The sequence below is a fragment of the Crocuta crocuta genome, unplaced genomic scaffold, assembly GCF_008692635.1.
Source record: "Crocuta crocuta isolate KB4526 unplaced genomic scaffold, BGI_CrCroc_1.0 scaffold132, whole genome shotgun sequence".
Lineage (NCBI taxonomy): Eukaryota > Metazoa > Chordata > Mammalia > Carnivora > Hyaenidae > Crocuta > Crocuta crocuta.
In genome coordinates this window covers 16,387-29,015 of record NW_027528611.1, presented here as the reverse complement: position 1 = coordinate 29,015, position 12,629 = coordinate 16,387, and the positions used below count along the sequence as shown (strand labels likewise).

General features: G+C 38.3%; 1 protein-coding gene across 1 annotated transcript in view; it reads left to right on the top strand.

Moving 5' to 3' along the window:
- The window catches only part of DNAH8 (dynein axonemal heavy chain 8), a 223,098-nt gene that overhangs the window by 196,605 nt on the left and 13,864 nt on the right, over positions 1–12,629 (top strand). The window contains exons 67-71 of the mRNA XM_077754815.1: positions 3,255–3,392; positions 4,886–5,013; positions 5,816–5,987; positions 7,205–7,360; positions 12,050–12,203. Coding sequence (XP_077610941.1) covers positions 3,255–3,392; positions 4,886–5,013; positions 5,816–5,987; positions 7,205–7,360; positions 12,050–12,203 — 748 coding nt within the window. The remainder of the gene's footprint in view (positions 1–3,254; positions 3,393–4,885; positions 5,014–5,815; positions 5,988–7,204; positions 7,361–12,049; positions 12,204–12,629) is intronic.

Sequence of the window (12,629 nt, the reverse complement as noted above, 5' to 3'; positions counted from 1 at the left end):
GGGGTGTTGCAGACTTCCTGCAACCCTAAATATTAGAGTGTAATGGAAAAATATATGCAGAGTACTGAGGAAATCGCTGTGGTCCAAGAATTCAACAACTGGTCAAGCTGCCCTTCATGTATAAGGGAATAAAAAGACATTCTTAAAGATCCAATTTAAGTACTGAGTGGTAAATACATGCATGTACACACACGCACACACACACATGCATGCACACACATGCACACACATACACACCATTTATATGGGGCCAAGCTGTTCTTCAGGTAGCAGGGAACAGAATGACATTCTCAGCAGTGCAAAGGAGTCATAAAATACACCACCCAGATACGCACTAACCTCCTGCCCCACCCCCACCATAAAGCAAAAAGAGTTGAAAGCAGTTGCTCTGTGGAATGGAGAATGATGAGTAGGTGGGCAGGGGGTTGCTGGTTTTCATAGTAAGCCTTATAAAAATGGCTGTCTTTTTTTGTTTTTCTTTTTTAGTGTATTTATTTGTTTTGAGAGAGATGGAGACAGGGAGAGCAGGAGAAGGACAGATAGAGAGGGAGAGAGAGAGAATCCCAAGCAGGCTCCACACTGTCAACACAGAGCCAGACGTAGGGCCCGAACTCACGAAATTGTGAGATCACGACCTGAGCCGAAATCAAGAGTTGGATGCTTAATCAACTGAGCCGCTCAGGAGCCCCCTGAAAATGGCTGCCTTTTAAAACTCTGCGCATCAGTAACTTTGAGAAACATAGAAAAGAAGTTAAAAATAACTAGGTGGCTCAGGTCATGATCTCATGGTTTGTGAATTTGAGCCCTGCATCAGGCTCACTGGTGTCAGGTGGGAGCCCACTTTGGATTCTCTTTCTCCTTCTCTCTCTGCTCATCCCCTGCTCGTACCTTCTTTCTCTCAAAAATAAGTAAACATTTTAAAAAAATAAAAAGTTTTAATAAAGGGAAATGAAAAGAAAATATAGGAAATCCATTCCAACAAAAAGATACCCAGGGATGTAGAATTTAAGAAAAAAATGCACTTATAAGAACAAAGTTAATTTTTACTAAAAATTGCAATCCACAGTGAGACTTAATTGTAGTTACGCTTTTTGTAATAAATAAAATATTATCAAATTACAAAAAGCAAAATGCATTAATATTTTAAGTAGAAATTAACACAGATAATATTGTGATTGAAGACAGCACAGAAGGCTGGTTTTATGGGTGTATGATCTATGCACACCAGACTCCATGTTTAAAAGGGTCCATGCTTCGCTTAATGGTCGCTGTCACCCTCTTGAAGCTCTTAATAATTATTTAACAAGAGGCACCACATTTTAATTTTGTACTGGGCCCCACAAATTATGTAGCCAGTCTTTAGCAGGCATAAACCAGTAATTATATAGAGATTTTGCACTTTATAATTTTTAAGGTTGAATAGCTACATTGAACTTTCTTGAATATGAACAAAGAATATGAAATTATTTCTAGTGACCAAGAAACATTTACAAACATTGATTATACTCAATGCTAAAATAAGACCTTGATTCAGTTCCCAAAAGCAGAAATTGTCAAGGCCTCATTCTTTGATTATAAGCAATAAAATTAGATATTTTCCATTAAAAAAAAAAAGCCAGTCATTTCTTTTTAGAAAATCACGACAAAAAGCTAGTTACCAAAGCTTTTGTTATGTGGCTCAATGGCACTTTCTGAGCTCTTAAATTAATGAAAGAAACTAAACACTCCAGGATATACTCACTTATTAATATACATACACATAAAACTTAAGGAAAGTGGAATACATTAAATAAATTAATAAATTAATAAAAATAACATTAAAAATTAGAGAAAAGTATGGGTGCCTGGGTGGCTCAGTCAGTTAAGTGTCTGACTTCAGCTCAGGTCATGATCTCATAGCTCATGAGTTTAGGCCCCACACTGGGCTCTATGCTGACAGCTCAGAGCCTGGAGCCTGCTTCAGATTCTGTGTCTCCCCCTCTCTCCGTCCCTCCCCTGCTCACACTCTGTCTCTCTCTCTCTCTCTCTAAAAAATAAATAAACATTAAAAAAAATTTTTAATTAGAGAAATGTAGCAGAATTAAATAAATGGAGCTTTGCAAAAACAAAATATAAGAGACAGTCTTGGAAAATATTATCCGGAAGAAAGTACATACAATCACAGATGCATAGATTTAAATAATTAGCAAATTTTAAACAGTTCTATGTAAATACATGAGAAAATTTCAATTTAATAATATTAATATTAATTAAATTAACATTTCCTGTGAAAAAGTGCTAAATTTAAATAAATTAAATATTGGGAAAGAAAATGAGAATGTTATCAAAAAACTTTTACTTCAGAAAGTTTTAGGGCTATATTACTTTACTGATTCTTTTAAAGTTCTAAGAAACAGATAATTCTAAGCCTGTGCTGTAGGACATAGAAAAAGATTAAACTCTACTATTATAGTAATTTCACTTCAAAAAGTCTTCACAAAAGGAACAACACAAAATGCTCACATGCCCAATAGCATTATTTTATAATCATTAGAAATGGTGGGAGAGGATTTCAAAAATAGGACAAAGGTTAAGTAAATTATGATACGCCCAAATAGTGGGATATTATGCAGTCATACTATTAATGTCCATGAAAAAGTGTTTGAGGACATGTTTAAGGGGAAATGATTACACCATATTTAAGTGAAAAAGAAAAAACTAGAAAATGCCAGTTACCACCTTCTTAACACAATACTCACAGACTATCTCTGGGTAAAATCACAGGTAATTTCTATCCTCCTTTCTATACATTGCTACATTTTTCATGTTTTCTGTATCAAATATGAATAATTTAAAAAAAATAGAACTTCAGTGGAATATCTCAAAGACTCTTTGCTTCCCCAGCTGAACACATAGAAGCAGATGCCCTCTAATTACCATCTTGGGCAAAAATGGTGTTATTCTTGTTATTATTTACCAATTAAAACCACAAATAAAGGCCCCTATGTGGCTCCGTTGGTTAAGCAGCTGACTTTGGCTCAAGTCATGATCTCATGGTTCATGAGTTTGAGCCTCACGTCAGGCTCTCTGCTGTCAGCATAGAGCATGCTTCAGATCCTCTGTCCCCTTCTCTCCCTGCCCCTCCCCCACTCATGTGCACTCTTTCTCTCTCAAAAATAAATTAAATTAAAAAAATAGTAAAGAACCAAAACAAAAACACAAATACTGTGCAGACCTAATACAACTCCATACAATTGCCTCTTCTTCTTTGTAAGGCTAACCTGGCCAAGCAGGAGGGCCGCCTAACAGTCGCCAATGCTGAGCTGGGAAAGGCTCAGGCACTGCTCGATGAGAAACAAGCCGAGCTGGATAAAGTACAAGCAAAATTTGATGCAGCAATGAATGAGAAAATGGTGAGATGAAGTATACAAATTATGGAAACAACATATTAATATTTTATACAAGTATGTGTTGTATTTAGAAATTAGGCACATGGTTATGACCAAAAAAAAAGTATTTACCTGACTGCCCTATACTGGCTCCAGCTACCTGTTTTGGATTGTTGACACTCCAAAGTCTTTTTTTGTGTGTGTTTTTAATCATCATTTTTGATAAGAATAAGCTGCAATGTCATACCCAAAGGGGACTGATTTGGAGGTTAGAAAATTGGGCTTGAGATCCGGTGCAGACACTTATTCATTAGACAGTTGGAGTCAACTGATGGAGCTTTATCCGTCAGATGGGGACCCTAACATGACCTCCTGGGGCAAACGGTAAGCAGTGATGGTCTGGTAGCAATTAGCACTGCGGGACAGGGGTCCTGGGGAAAAGGAAGGCCCTGATTTGTGCTGTTTGTGGTGTAGATACTCTCCCTTCTGCCAATTTTAAGCTACCAATGTGCTGACACTGAAGGCAGATTTGGAAACAGGTGCACAGCAGCGTGCTATTATATACTATACTGTTACATATATAGCACTGTTACATACTGCACGCTACTATATACCACCATGCAGGTACGGTGGACTTGACCTCAAGTGCATACATAAGGCAAAAATGTAGTAAATAATAAGGACATGATGGATTTTTATTACTTATTACCTTTGCTTTAATATAGTTTAATTTTAACTTTATATAATTTAACTTTTTTAATTTAAATTCAAGTTAGTTAACATACAGTGTAGTTTTGGCTTCAGTAGAACCCAGTGATTCATCTCTTACATACGACAACCAGTGCTCATCCCAACAAGTGCCCTCCTTAATACCTATCACCCATTTAGTCCATTCCCCACCCATTCCCCTCCAGCAACCCCCAGTTTGTTCTCTGTATTTAAGAGTCTCTTATGGTTTGTCTCCCTCTCTGTGTTTATATTATTTTTTCCTTCCCTTCCCTTACATTCATCTGTTGAGTTTCTCAGATTCCACATACGAATGAAATCATATGATGTGTCCAACACCAGCCAAGTTTTCTGGAAATGTAATAATTGGCTCTTCTGAGCTGATGGCTGCAGCACATCACTCTTGTGTAGAATTTTCCTGAGAAAAAAAAAAAAACACTTGGTAAACTTCCAAGAACTCAGAATTATCAAACCCAAGACTTAAAATGGTATATTGTATTGATTTGATTGTGTTTTGAAATCATTGAATAGATGTGAATTCATGTGAATTCACGTGATTTGGAATGTCTCTTACGAAATCCCTTTCCTTGAAATTTCCCAAGATAAAATAACTATATCATGAAGTAATTACCAGAATTTAATATGTAAAGCTTCACTCACATTGCTTTTTCACATTATATTTATTTTGCAAATTAGAAAATTCCTCTATATATGTTTATGTGTGAATGCAATGAATTTTTGGTTAACCACTTACAGAAGTTCTTTGAGACACTCTCCCTTTATGAATGTAGGATTTGCTAAATGATGCAGATATGTGCCGGAAAAAGATGCAGGCTGCTTCCACGCTCATCGATGGGCTGAGTGGAGAAAAGGTCCGATGGACCCAGCAAAGCAAAGAGTTCAAAGCCCAGATTAACAGGTATAAATTTTGGGCTTTGTTATCATTGCTTTCCTTCTTAATCATCGCTCCAAACCCCACCTTTCTGTGGCCTTAGAGAAAATAAAATACATCTCGCCAGTGAAGCGCTTTGCTCCCTCATCTCCCTGTAATCATTTCTGAATCTCACAGTTTAAGTCATGCACTCTCAGTAAAACAAAGAGGGATGAAGAGCTTGTGAAACACGTTTAATCTCAGTTTTGGCTCAGCAGTGTGGGTTTTCAGTACAAGAGTATTTCTGATGCTGTGTGGATTTTCCAGAACCATCTAGATATGTTCTCCACTTCTATACTCTTCACCTCAGTGATTTTGAATGTGTGGATCTAAATACAAGAGAATCTTGTGCTAGTGTGTGTTGTGTGTGTGGTGTTGGCTAGTGTCTTCAGAAAAGAGGAAGAGAGGGGAATGAGAGAGGAGTGGGGAACGGGAACAAGTGCGAGGGACAGAGAGGGAACAGGATGGACAGAAGAAAATAGTTTTATCAAGACTGAATCTGAACAGGACCAAGTCACGGGAAAAGGATACTTTCCTTCCTTGGCGTCAGGGCTCCAGACCTGCAGGCTTCGAGGAAGCAGTTTCTCTCTTGTTCCTTGGTTTACACCGAATGTGGCCCCTCCTACCCCCATTTGGAATTGGGGACTCCCTTTTGCATGGTCTCTCCATGTCTGGTTATGAGGTGTTAAGCAGGGAGCCTAGTCACACGGGCTCGTGTGTGACCTTTCATACTCCTCAATGGGAGAGCTCGCATGTGTCAGGTGACTCACTTTGTCTCGTTTCCGAACAGACTTGTAGGTGACATTCTTCTGTGCACTGGATTCCTTTCCTACCTCGGTCCTTTCAATCAGATATTTAGGAACCATTTGCTTAAAGATCTGTGGGAGATAGAGCTGAAGGCTCGGAAGATTCCTTTCACCGAAAATCTGAATCTTATTTCCATGTTGGTGGATCCGCCAACCGTAAGTGTCGCTTTCCTTATAATATTATTTGATTTTCAGTCTTACTTACTAAGAAATTAAGGCACACCTTTTTTTTTCCTTTTTTTCATTTCATTGAAAAGATTGTTTTGAAAATGCTTAAGAATTACTAAACAAAAAACAACCTTTTTTTGGTATAAAAGTTCCTTTGTGTTTAAGAAATCTTGCTTTCAAATTATTTTCAACTGCACTTCTGTGAACTAAAAGATCATTCATGGGGGTGCCTGGCTGTCTCAGTTGGTGGAACATGCACCTACCTCTTGATCTCAGGGTCTTGAGTTTGAACCCCACATTGGGGGTAGATTACATAAAAAAATAAAATCTTTCCAAAAAAGTATTCATGAATTATAGGCTTGCTAATACTGAGCTTTTCTTATAACTTTCCATTATTTGCACCATTCCTCTTCAGTCCCACTCTCTTTCAAACATTTCAAGTGATTGTACACATTAGCTAGGCCATAAGTACTGGTATTAAGCTTCTTTTGATGATTAACCTTTTCATAGTGTCAGACAGCATAGCACAACAGCCCGTTCTGGTATCACCGAGTGATGGCATGCCCCGCTACATGAGCCTTCCTTGCTGGGGACTTGACACCACTGTCAATTTTAAGTATATCTTGCAGAGCTCCTATGGCATTAAATGCTTTCCGGGCAATTTGTATTCATGAGCTGCTTTCTGATCTGTAAATATGTTCCCCAGTGGCTGTTTCCTGAGGGAAGCCATGGTATTAGTTTCGTGTTATCTGCATTTAAGAGTTAAAAAATTAATCTTTTCCAATTCAAACAGTGTTCAACTGGTTGTTACAAGGACTAGATAATGTGTTAAAGATGCAAAGGACAGTGATGAGGCAAAGTGGGCCAGGATGTTAATTATGACCTTTGGGGGCTGGTCAGATAATTTAATAAAGGTGGAAGCTGGTTGGTTCTTGGGATCTCAGGTGGTTTTATTGACCACATGGAGGCAGGCTGGCAATTCCCTCATAATTCAGAAAGGAAATGTTTTTAAGTTTATTTGTTTATTTATTTATTTATTATAAGTCTTTTTTTCTAGGTACCCATTGCATGGTCTCAAAGGAAAAAATATACTCTAATATTAAATTCTTAATATTAATATTAAGGCACTCTTAATATTGTGGCACTCTTAAGTACAAACATTCTTGTTCTCCTCTGACTGGCCACTTCTATTTCTTGTTACATAGATTGGGGAGTGGGGGCTGCAGGGATTACCAGGAGATGACCTCTCAATTCAGAATGGCATCATTGTGACAAAGGCAACCAGATACCCACTCCTCATAGACCCACAAACTCAAGGAAAAACTTGGATTAAATCAAAGGAAAAAGAAAATGACTTGCAGGTATGTACTGCTTGGTCTATGGGAAAGCAATCTTAAAATCCTGAAATTTTCCCCAAATTTCAGCTGAATCTGCCAGTCATTAAGTTGTCATCTCTGTGATAATTGTTAATTTACACCTTTGAGTTTTGTAACATTGGTTTGGGGCAAGAGCTTGGATTATTTTTTCTTTTGGTTTCTCTCATGATGTTCTTTCCTCTCTGTCCCTTTCCTGGCTCTATTGCCTTCTCTGTGTTGGATATGGCTTTTATTTGGGGTTTTGGGCTTGGGCTTACAGGAAAGCAGTAAAAATAGAACTCCTGACTCCTCAGTGGAACGCTATTTGTGCCAACCTGGTTCTGGCACTTCATCCTCCACCCCATCCTAGAGTCCAGTTTTGGACTTGGGGGTCTAATAAGGTGTTAATTTTAAGATAGAGGTAGACAGGGATATGATTCTAGCATCTCAGATTTACTGTTAATATTTTGATTCAACAACCAATATGGACTAGTCATTGTTTCCCAGACAGTGTTCCCAGGGTTCTGTGTCTCCTGGCTCCATATTTTTGCTTAGCTAACTATTCTCCTAACCAGGGTGTCTTTCTTCACCCTCCCTCCCACCTTATTCGTATCCCAGATAAATATCTTGAACGTTCTTCAAAGTCCACATCCAACACAGCCTTCAGCAAGACTTCCCTTTGTCCCCAGTTTAATAGAGCCTGTCCTAAATGCTCCCAAGTTCTTGTTTCGGTTTCCAGCATGAACTTAGAGTCTGTCTTCAATACCTGCTCATTGCCCATTTGTCTTTTATCTTTACTGTATCCTAAACTTCTTGTGGCAAGGTTTATGGTTTTATGCCGTCTTTATATTTTCTGCGCTGCTGTTTCTATAGAGTAGGGATTCTGATATTTATTGAACTTAAATGGATTAATCAAAGTATAGCATCATTACAAGGAAAAGAACAACAGAAAAATCATGTGATCATCTTGATAAATGCAGAAAAAGCTCTTAGTAAAATTCAACACCCATTTGTGTTAAAACTTCCAAGAAACTAAGAATAGGAGGAATCTTCCTTGACCACATAAAGAGCATCTACCAAAAGCCTATAACAAACACCATTTCCTGGTAAAATATTGAAAGATTTCCTTTTGAGATGAGGGCTTCATTGACATGTGCATGCTTCCTGGTGCTCAGCAACACGTCTAAGATACTCCCATCTCACAGATACTCCAGAGCACAAGTCTGTTTACTTAGAAACCCCAGAGAAATCCCAGACAGGGTTGGAGAGTGTAAATGGAGGAGGAGGGTTAAGGGAAATGGAGTTCATGGGAAGGCAGCTTCAGAGGAAGTGTCTTCACAGAAGGAATGTGTGGGTGGAGTAAACAGGAGCATTCCTGCCCCTCAACTTCATTTCCTGGATCCACGCAGCTATAACATGTCTCCTCTTGCCTCTCCTGATTGTCCATCCTATTCTTTTTTTTTTTTTGCGTTTTCTTTTTTTTTAATAGTTTATTGTCAAGTTGGTTTCCATAACACCCTGTGCTCATCCCAAGTGCACTCCTCCATGCTCATCCTATTCTTAATGTTCCTGATCATAGCTTTGTCTCTCCATTGTGGCAATAAGCTCATTGATAGCCTTTGATAATGTCCTTTCTGATGTCACCCAGTCTCAGGAATCTTCTTGAGGAAGTAATAGAAATATGCCACTGATACTTAATGTATTTTTAAAAACATCAACTGCTGGAATGTAAGATTGAACTATATTCTCCTTACTCAGGAGACATTATTTTTAAAATATGTGGATAAACACATGCACAAACTCACATAAATGAAGACAGAATAAAACAAAAATAGTATTTCTTTATTTGGAAAGGAAAACAAAATAAAAAATGAAACACTTTATAAATGGAAAACAAATACATGTATTGTATGACAAGGACTACATTCTACCTTGGCAGCTTTGCTGAGGCCACCTTCAACACCATCCCCAGATCCTTCAGCTCTGACTTCTGGAAAAAGAAGGTATTCATCAAGTTTCCCTATAAAGAATTCACTGACTACCTTGTAAAGACCCAATACTAGAGTATCTTTACAAGTGACCCAGTCTCTGGTGGTAGCTACCACTTAGTGTTACTGCACAAGAATATCAAGTTAATTAAACTTGAAATTATGACTCCAAGGCATTATTTCAAATTTATAAAAGACATTGAAATTGGCTAAAAGCTGTCTTAAATAAATTGATAATTTGAAAATTATTATTACTTAAAAATTTTTTTTTAAATGTTTATTTATTTTGAGGGAGAGAGAGACAGAGTGTGAGCAGGGGTGGGGCAGAGAGAGAGGAAGATACAGAATCTGAAGAAGGCTCCAGGATCCCAGCTGTCAGCACAGAGCCCAATGCAGGGCTCAAACTCATGAAATGTGAGATCATGACCTGAACCAGAGTCAGACACTTAACTGACTGAGCCACCCAGGTGCCCCAATTTCTTTACCTAGTATATTAGGGTTCTCCAGAAAAACTGAATGCATAGGATATCTACATGTAAATACAGATATATAGAAAAAGATTTACTGTGAGATTATTGGTTCATGGGATTAGGGAGGCCAAGAAGTTCCACAATCTACTGTCTATAACCTCGAGGTCCAGGAAAGCTGGTCATGTAGCCCAAACTCTGAAGGTCTGGGATCCAGGGGAATCAGTAATAGGAGTCCCAAATCCAAGTCTGAAGGCCCAAGAGCCAGTTGTTAATGTCCAAAGGCAGGAGACGATGGATGTCTTAGCTCAAGCAGAGAGCAAATTTGCTCTTCCTCCATCTTTGGGCTCTATCTAGGTCCTCAATGGAGTGGATGATGCCCACCCAAGTAGGTGAGGGTGATCTATCTTTACTCAGTTTACCTCTCTTCAGAGAGAAGGCCAATCTCTTCTGGAAATACCCTCACACACACAGCCTGAACTCATGTTTGTCAGCTACCTGGACATCCCCTACCTTAGTCAAATTGACACATAATATGAACCATCACATTTAGGAGGGAAATCATAAAAATAGAGTTTAATCCTTAGAAAATAGAGCAGAACAATTATATTCCATCTAGTTGGGACCTTGTTTCATCTTGTTTAATAAACTGGTTAAAGCTCTTTGTTTAGATTCATTTACCTTATCAACTCATAATGAGGTCTTTCACAGCTCATCATTTGTGTAAATAAAGCTATCCATCCAGGGAAACAAATTCCTTCATGTGCAGGATTTTTTCCCCCTTTTAGTTATTTCCTTTCTATCCAAAACAGAACAGGTAGACTTATTTAATTTTTCAATTCCACGTCTCTTTTTTATAGCAAGTGAGAGATAATATTTAAAATTTGTTTAATGTTTATTGATTNGAGAGAGGGAGACACAGAATCTGAAGCAGGTTCTAGGCTCTGAGCTGTCAGCACAGAACCCGATGCAGGGCTCAAGCCCACAAACTGCGAGATCATGACCTGAGCCAAAGTCAGACGTTTAACTGACTGAGCCATCCAGGCACGCTGAGAGATAATATTTTTTCTTCATCACCTTCAGATCTTCCTTATGTCTTAGGATCAGCCTCACAGTAGCATAGAGGCAATAGATGAATCTAGAGGGTAGAGAATAAGGAGATGGAGAGTTAAGGACTGAACCTTCCAGAATCTTCACTTTTAGGGCAGGGGGAGGGATCAAAGGAGAAGTAAGAGTTCAAAGCCCACTTAGCTAATGGGAAGATCAACCAGCCCAGTGTATCTATTTTAACTAATCAACAAACACTGAATTAAAAATGGGGCTCCACCAGGCATTCAAAATTCTAATTTTTTACAAATGCAATATAAAAAGTGAACATACAGTCTTTTAAGCTGATTCTATGGAAAGTATCTAGCATATTCCTCCATTGAGCCACTGTCAGAGACAGAACACATGGATGGACCCTTGGTTTGACTCAATACATAATTTGACGTCCTTATGCTCATTTTTTTAAATAAAAATATTTATTTATTTATTTATTTTTGAGAGAGAGAGAGAGAGAGAGAGAGAGAGAGAGAGAGAGAGAGAGAGAGAGAGAGAGAGAGAGAATGAGCAAGCAGGGGAGGGGCACACAGAGAGAGGGAGATACAGAATCCTAAGCAGGCTCCAGGCTCTGAGCTGTCAGCACAGAGCCCGACACAGGGCTCAAACTCATGAACTTCAAGATCATGAACGGCAAGATCATGATCTGCAAGATCATGACCTGAGCTGAAGTTGGATACCCAACCCAGTAAGCCAGTCAAGTGCCCCACCCAATCTTATGCTTATTGTTTTAGTCACTTGATCATCTTATGAGTGGTCCTAAGGAGATAAATGAATAGCACAAATGTGCAAGTTATTTTGCTTTCTCTGAGTGATTGTAACTGTGTAAGCGTCAACAGGTTTAAACTTTGATTACTTCTCTTCCATCTGTAGGAGCAGAGCTCTGACATTCCCTCTAAGGAATGCCACCTGATTCTCCTGTTTTGATCAGAGAGATTCAGTTGCACATCCAGGGCTTCCACAAAGTCATGGCCCACCGAGTTTTGAAAATTAAATGTTCTTACTTTTATTTTCTTAAGTAAGGCTTCCTATAAACCCCTTAAAATTCTTAGTCACTTGTCCAGCAAATCTATTGGTTTCTATTAGGAATAAGCACATTCTTTGTGACATTTATGTAGTAATGAACTCTTTATTTCTAGGTAACATCTCTGAACCATAAATATTTCCGCACACACTTGGAGGACAGCCTTTCCTTGGGCCGACCCCTTCTCATTGAGGATATTCGTGAGGAGCTGGATCCAGCCTTGGATAATGTATTAGAAAAGAATTTCATTAAGTCAGGCACCACGTTCATCTTGAGCTTCAGGGGAGGAAAAAAAAAAAAAAAGAAGAAGAAGAAGAAAAGAAAAGAACAATGGTGACATCTACTTATCTTTTTGAGTATAGCAGCGAAGGCATTTTCCTTGAGGTCATAGTATTTGATACACTGGAAAAAAATATTTCCAAAATCATATTTCCAAATCATGTTTCCCTTATTTTTTAACAGTATATGAAAAATACAAGGAAGAGCAATATCTTGGTTACAGTATCCATTTAGCAGACAATAAATAACATGTTAAGGAAAGACATTATCTGGTTATAATAATGTATTGGTGTTACATACAATATATGTCTATATATGTTAGCAGCTTTGAGAAAATTGGATTTACAGGCCATATACTCCTCTATACCATAAAACCTGCATGTACTCACTGGAGAAAATGGCATTTTAGTAAAGTC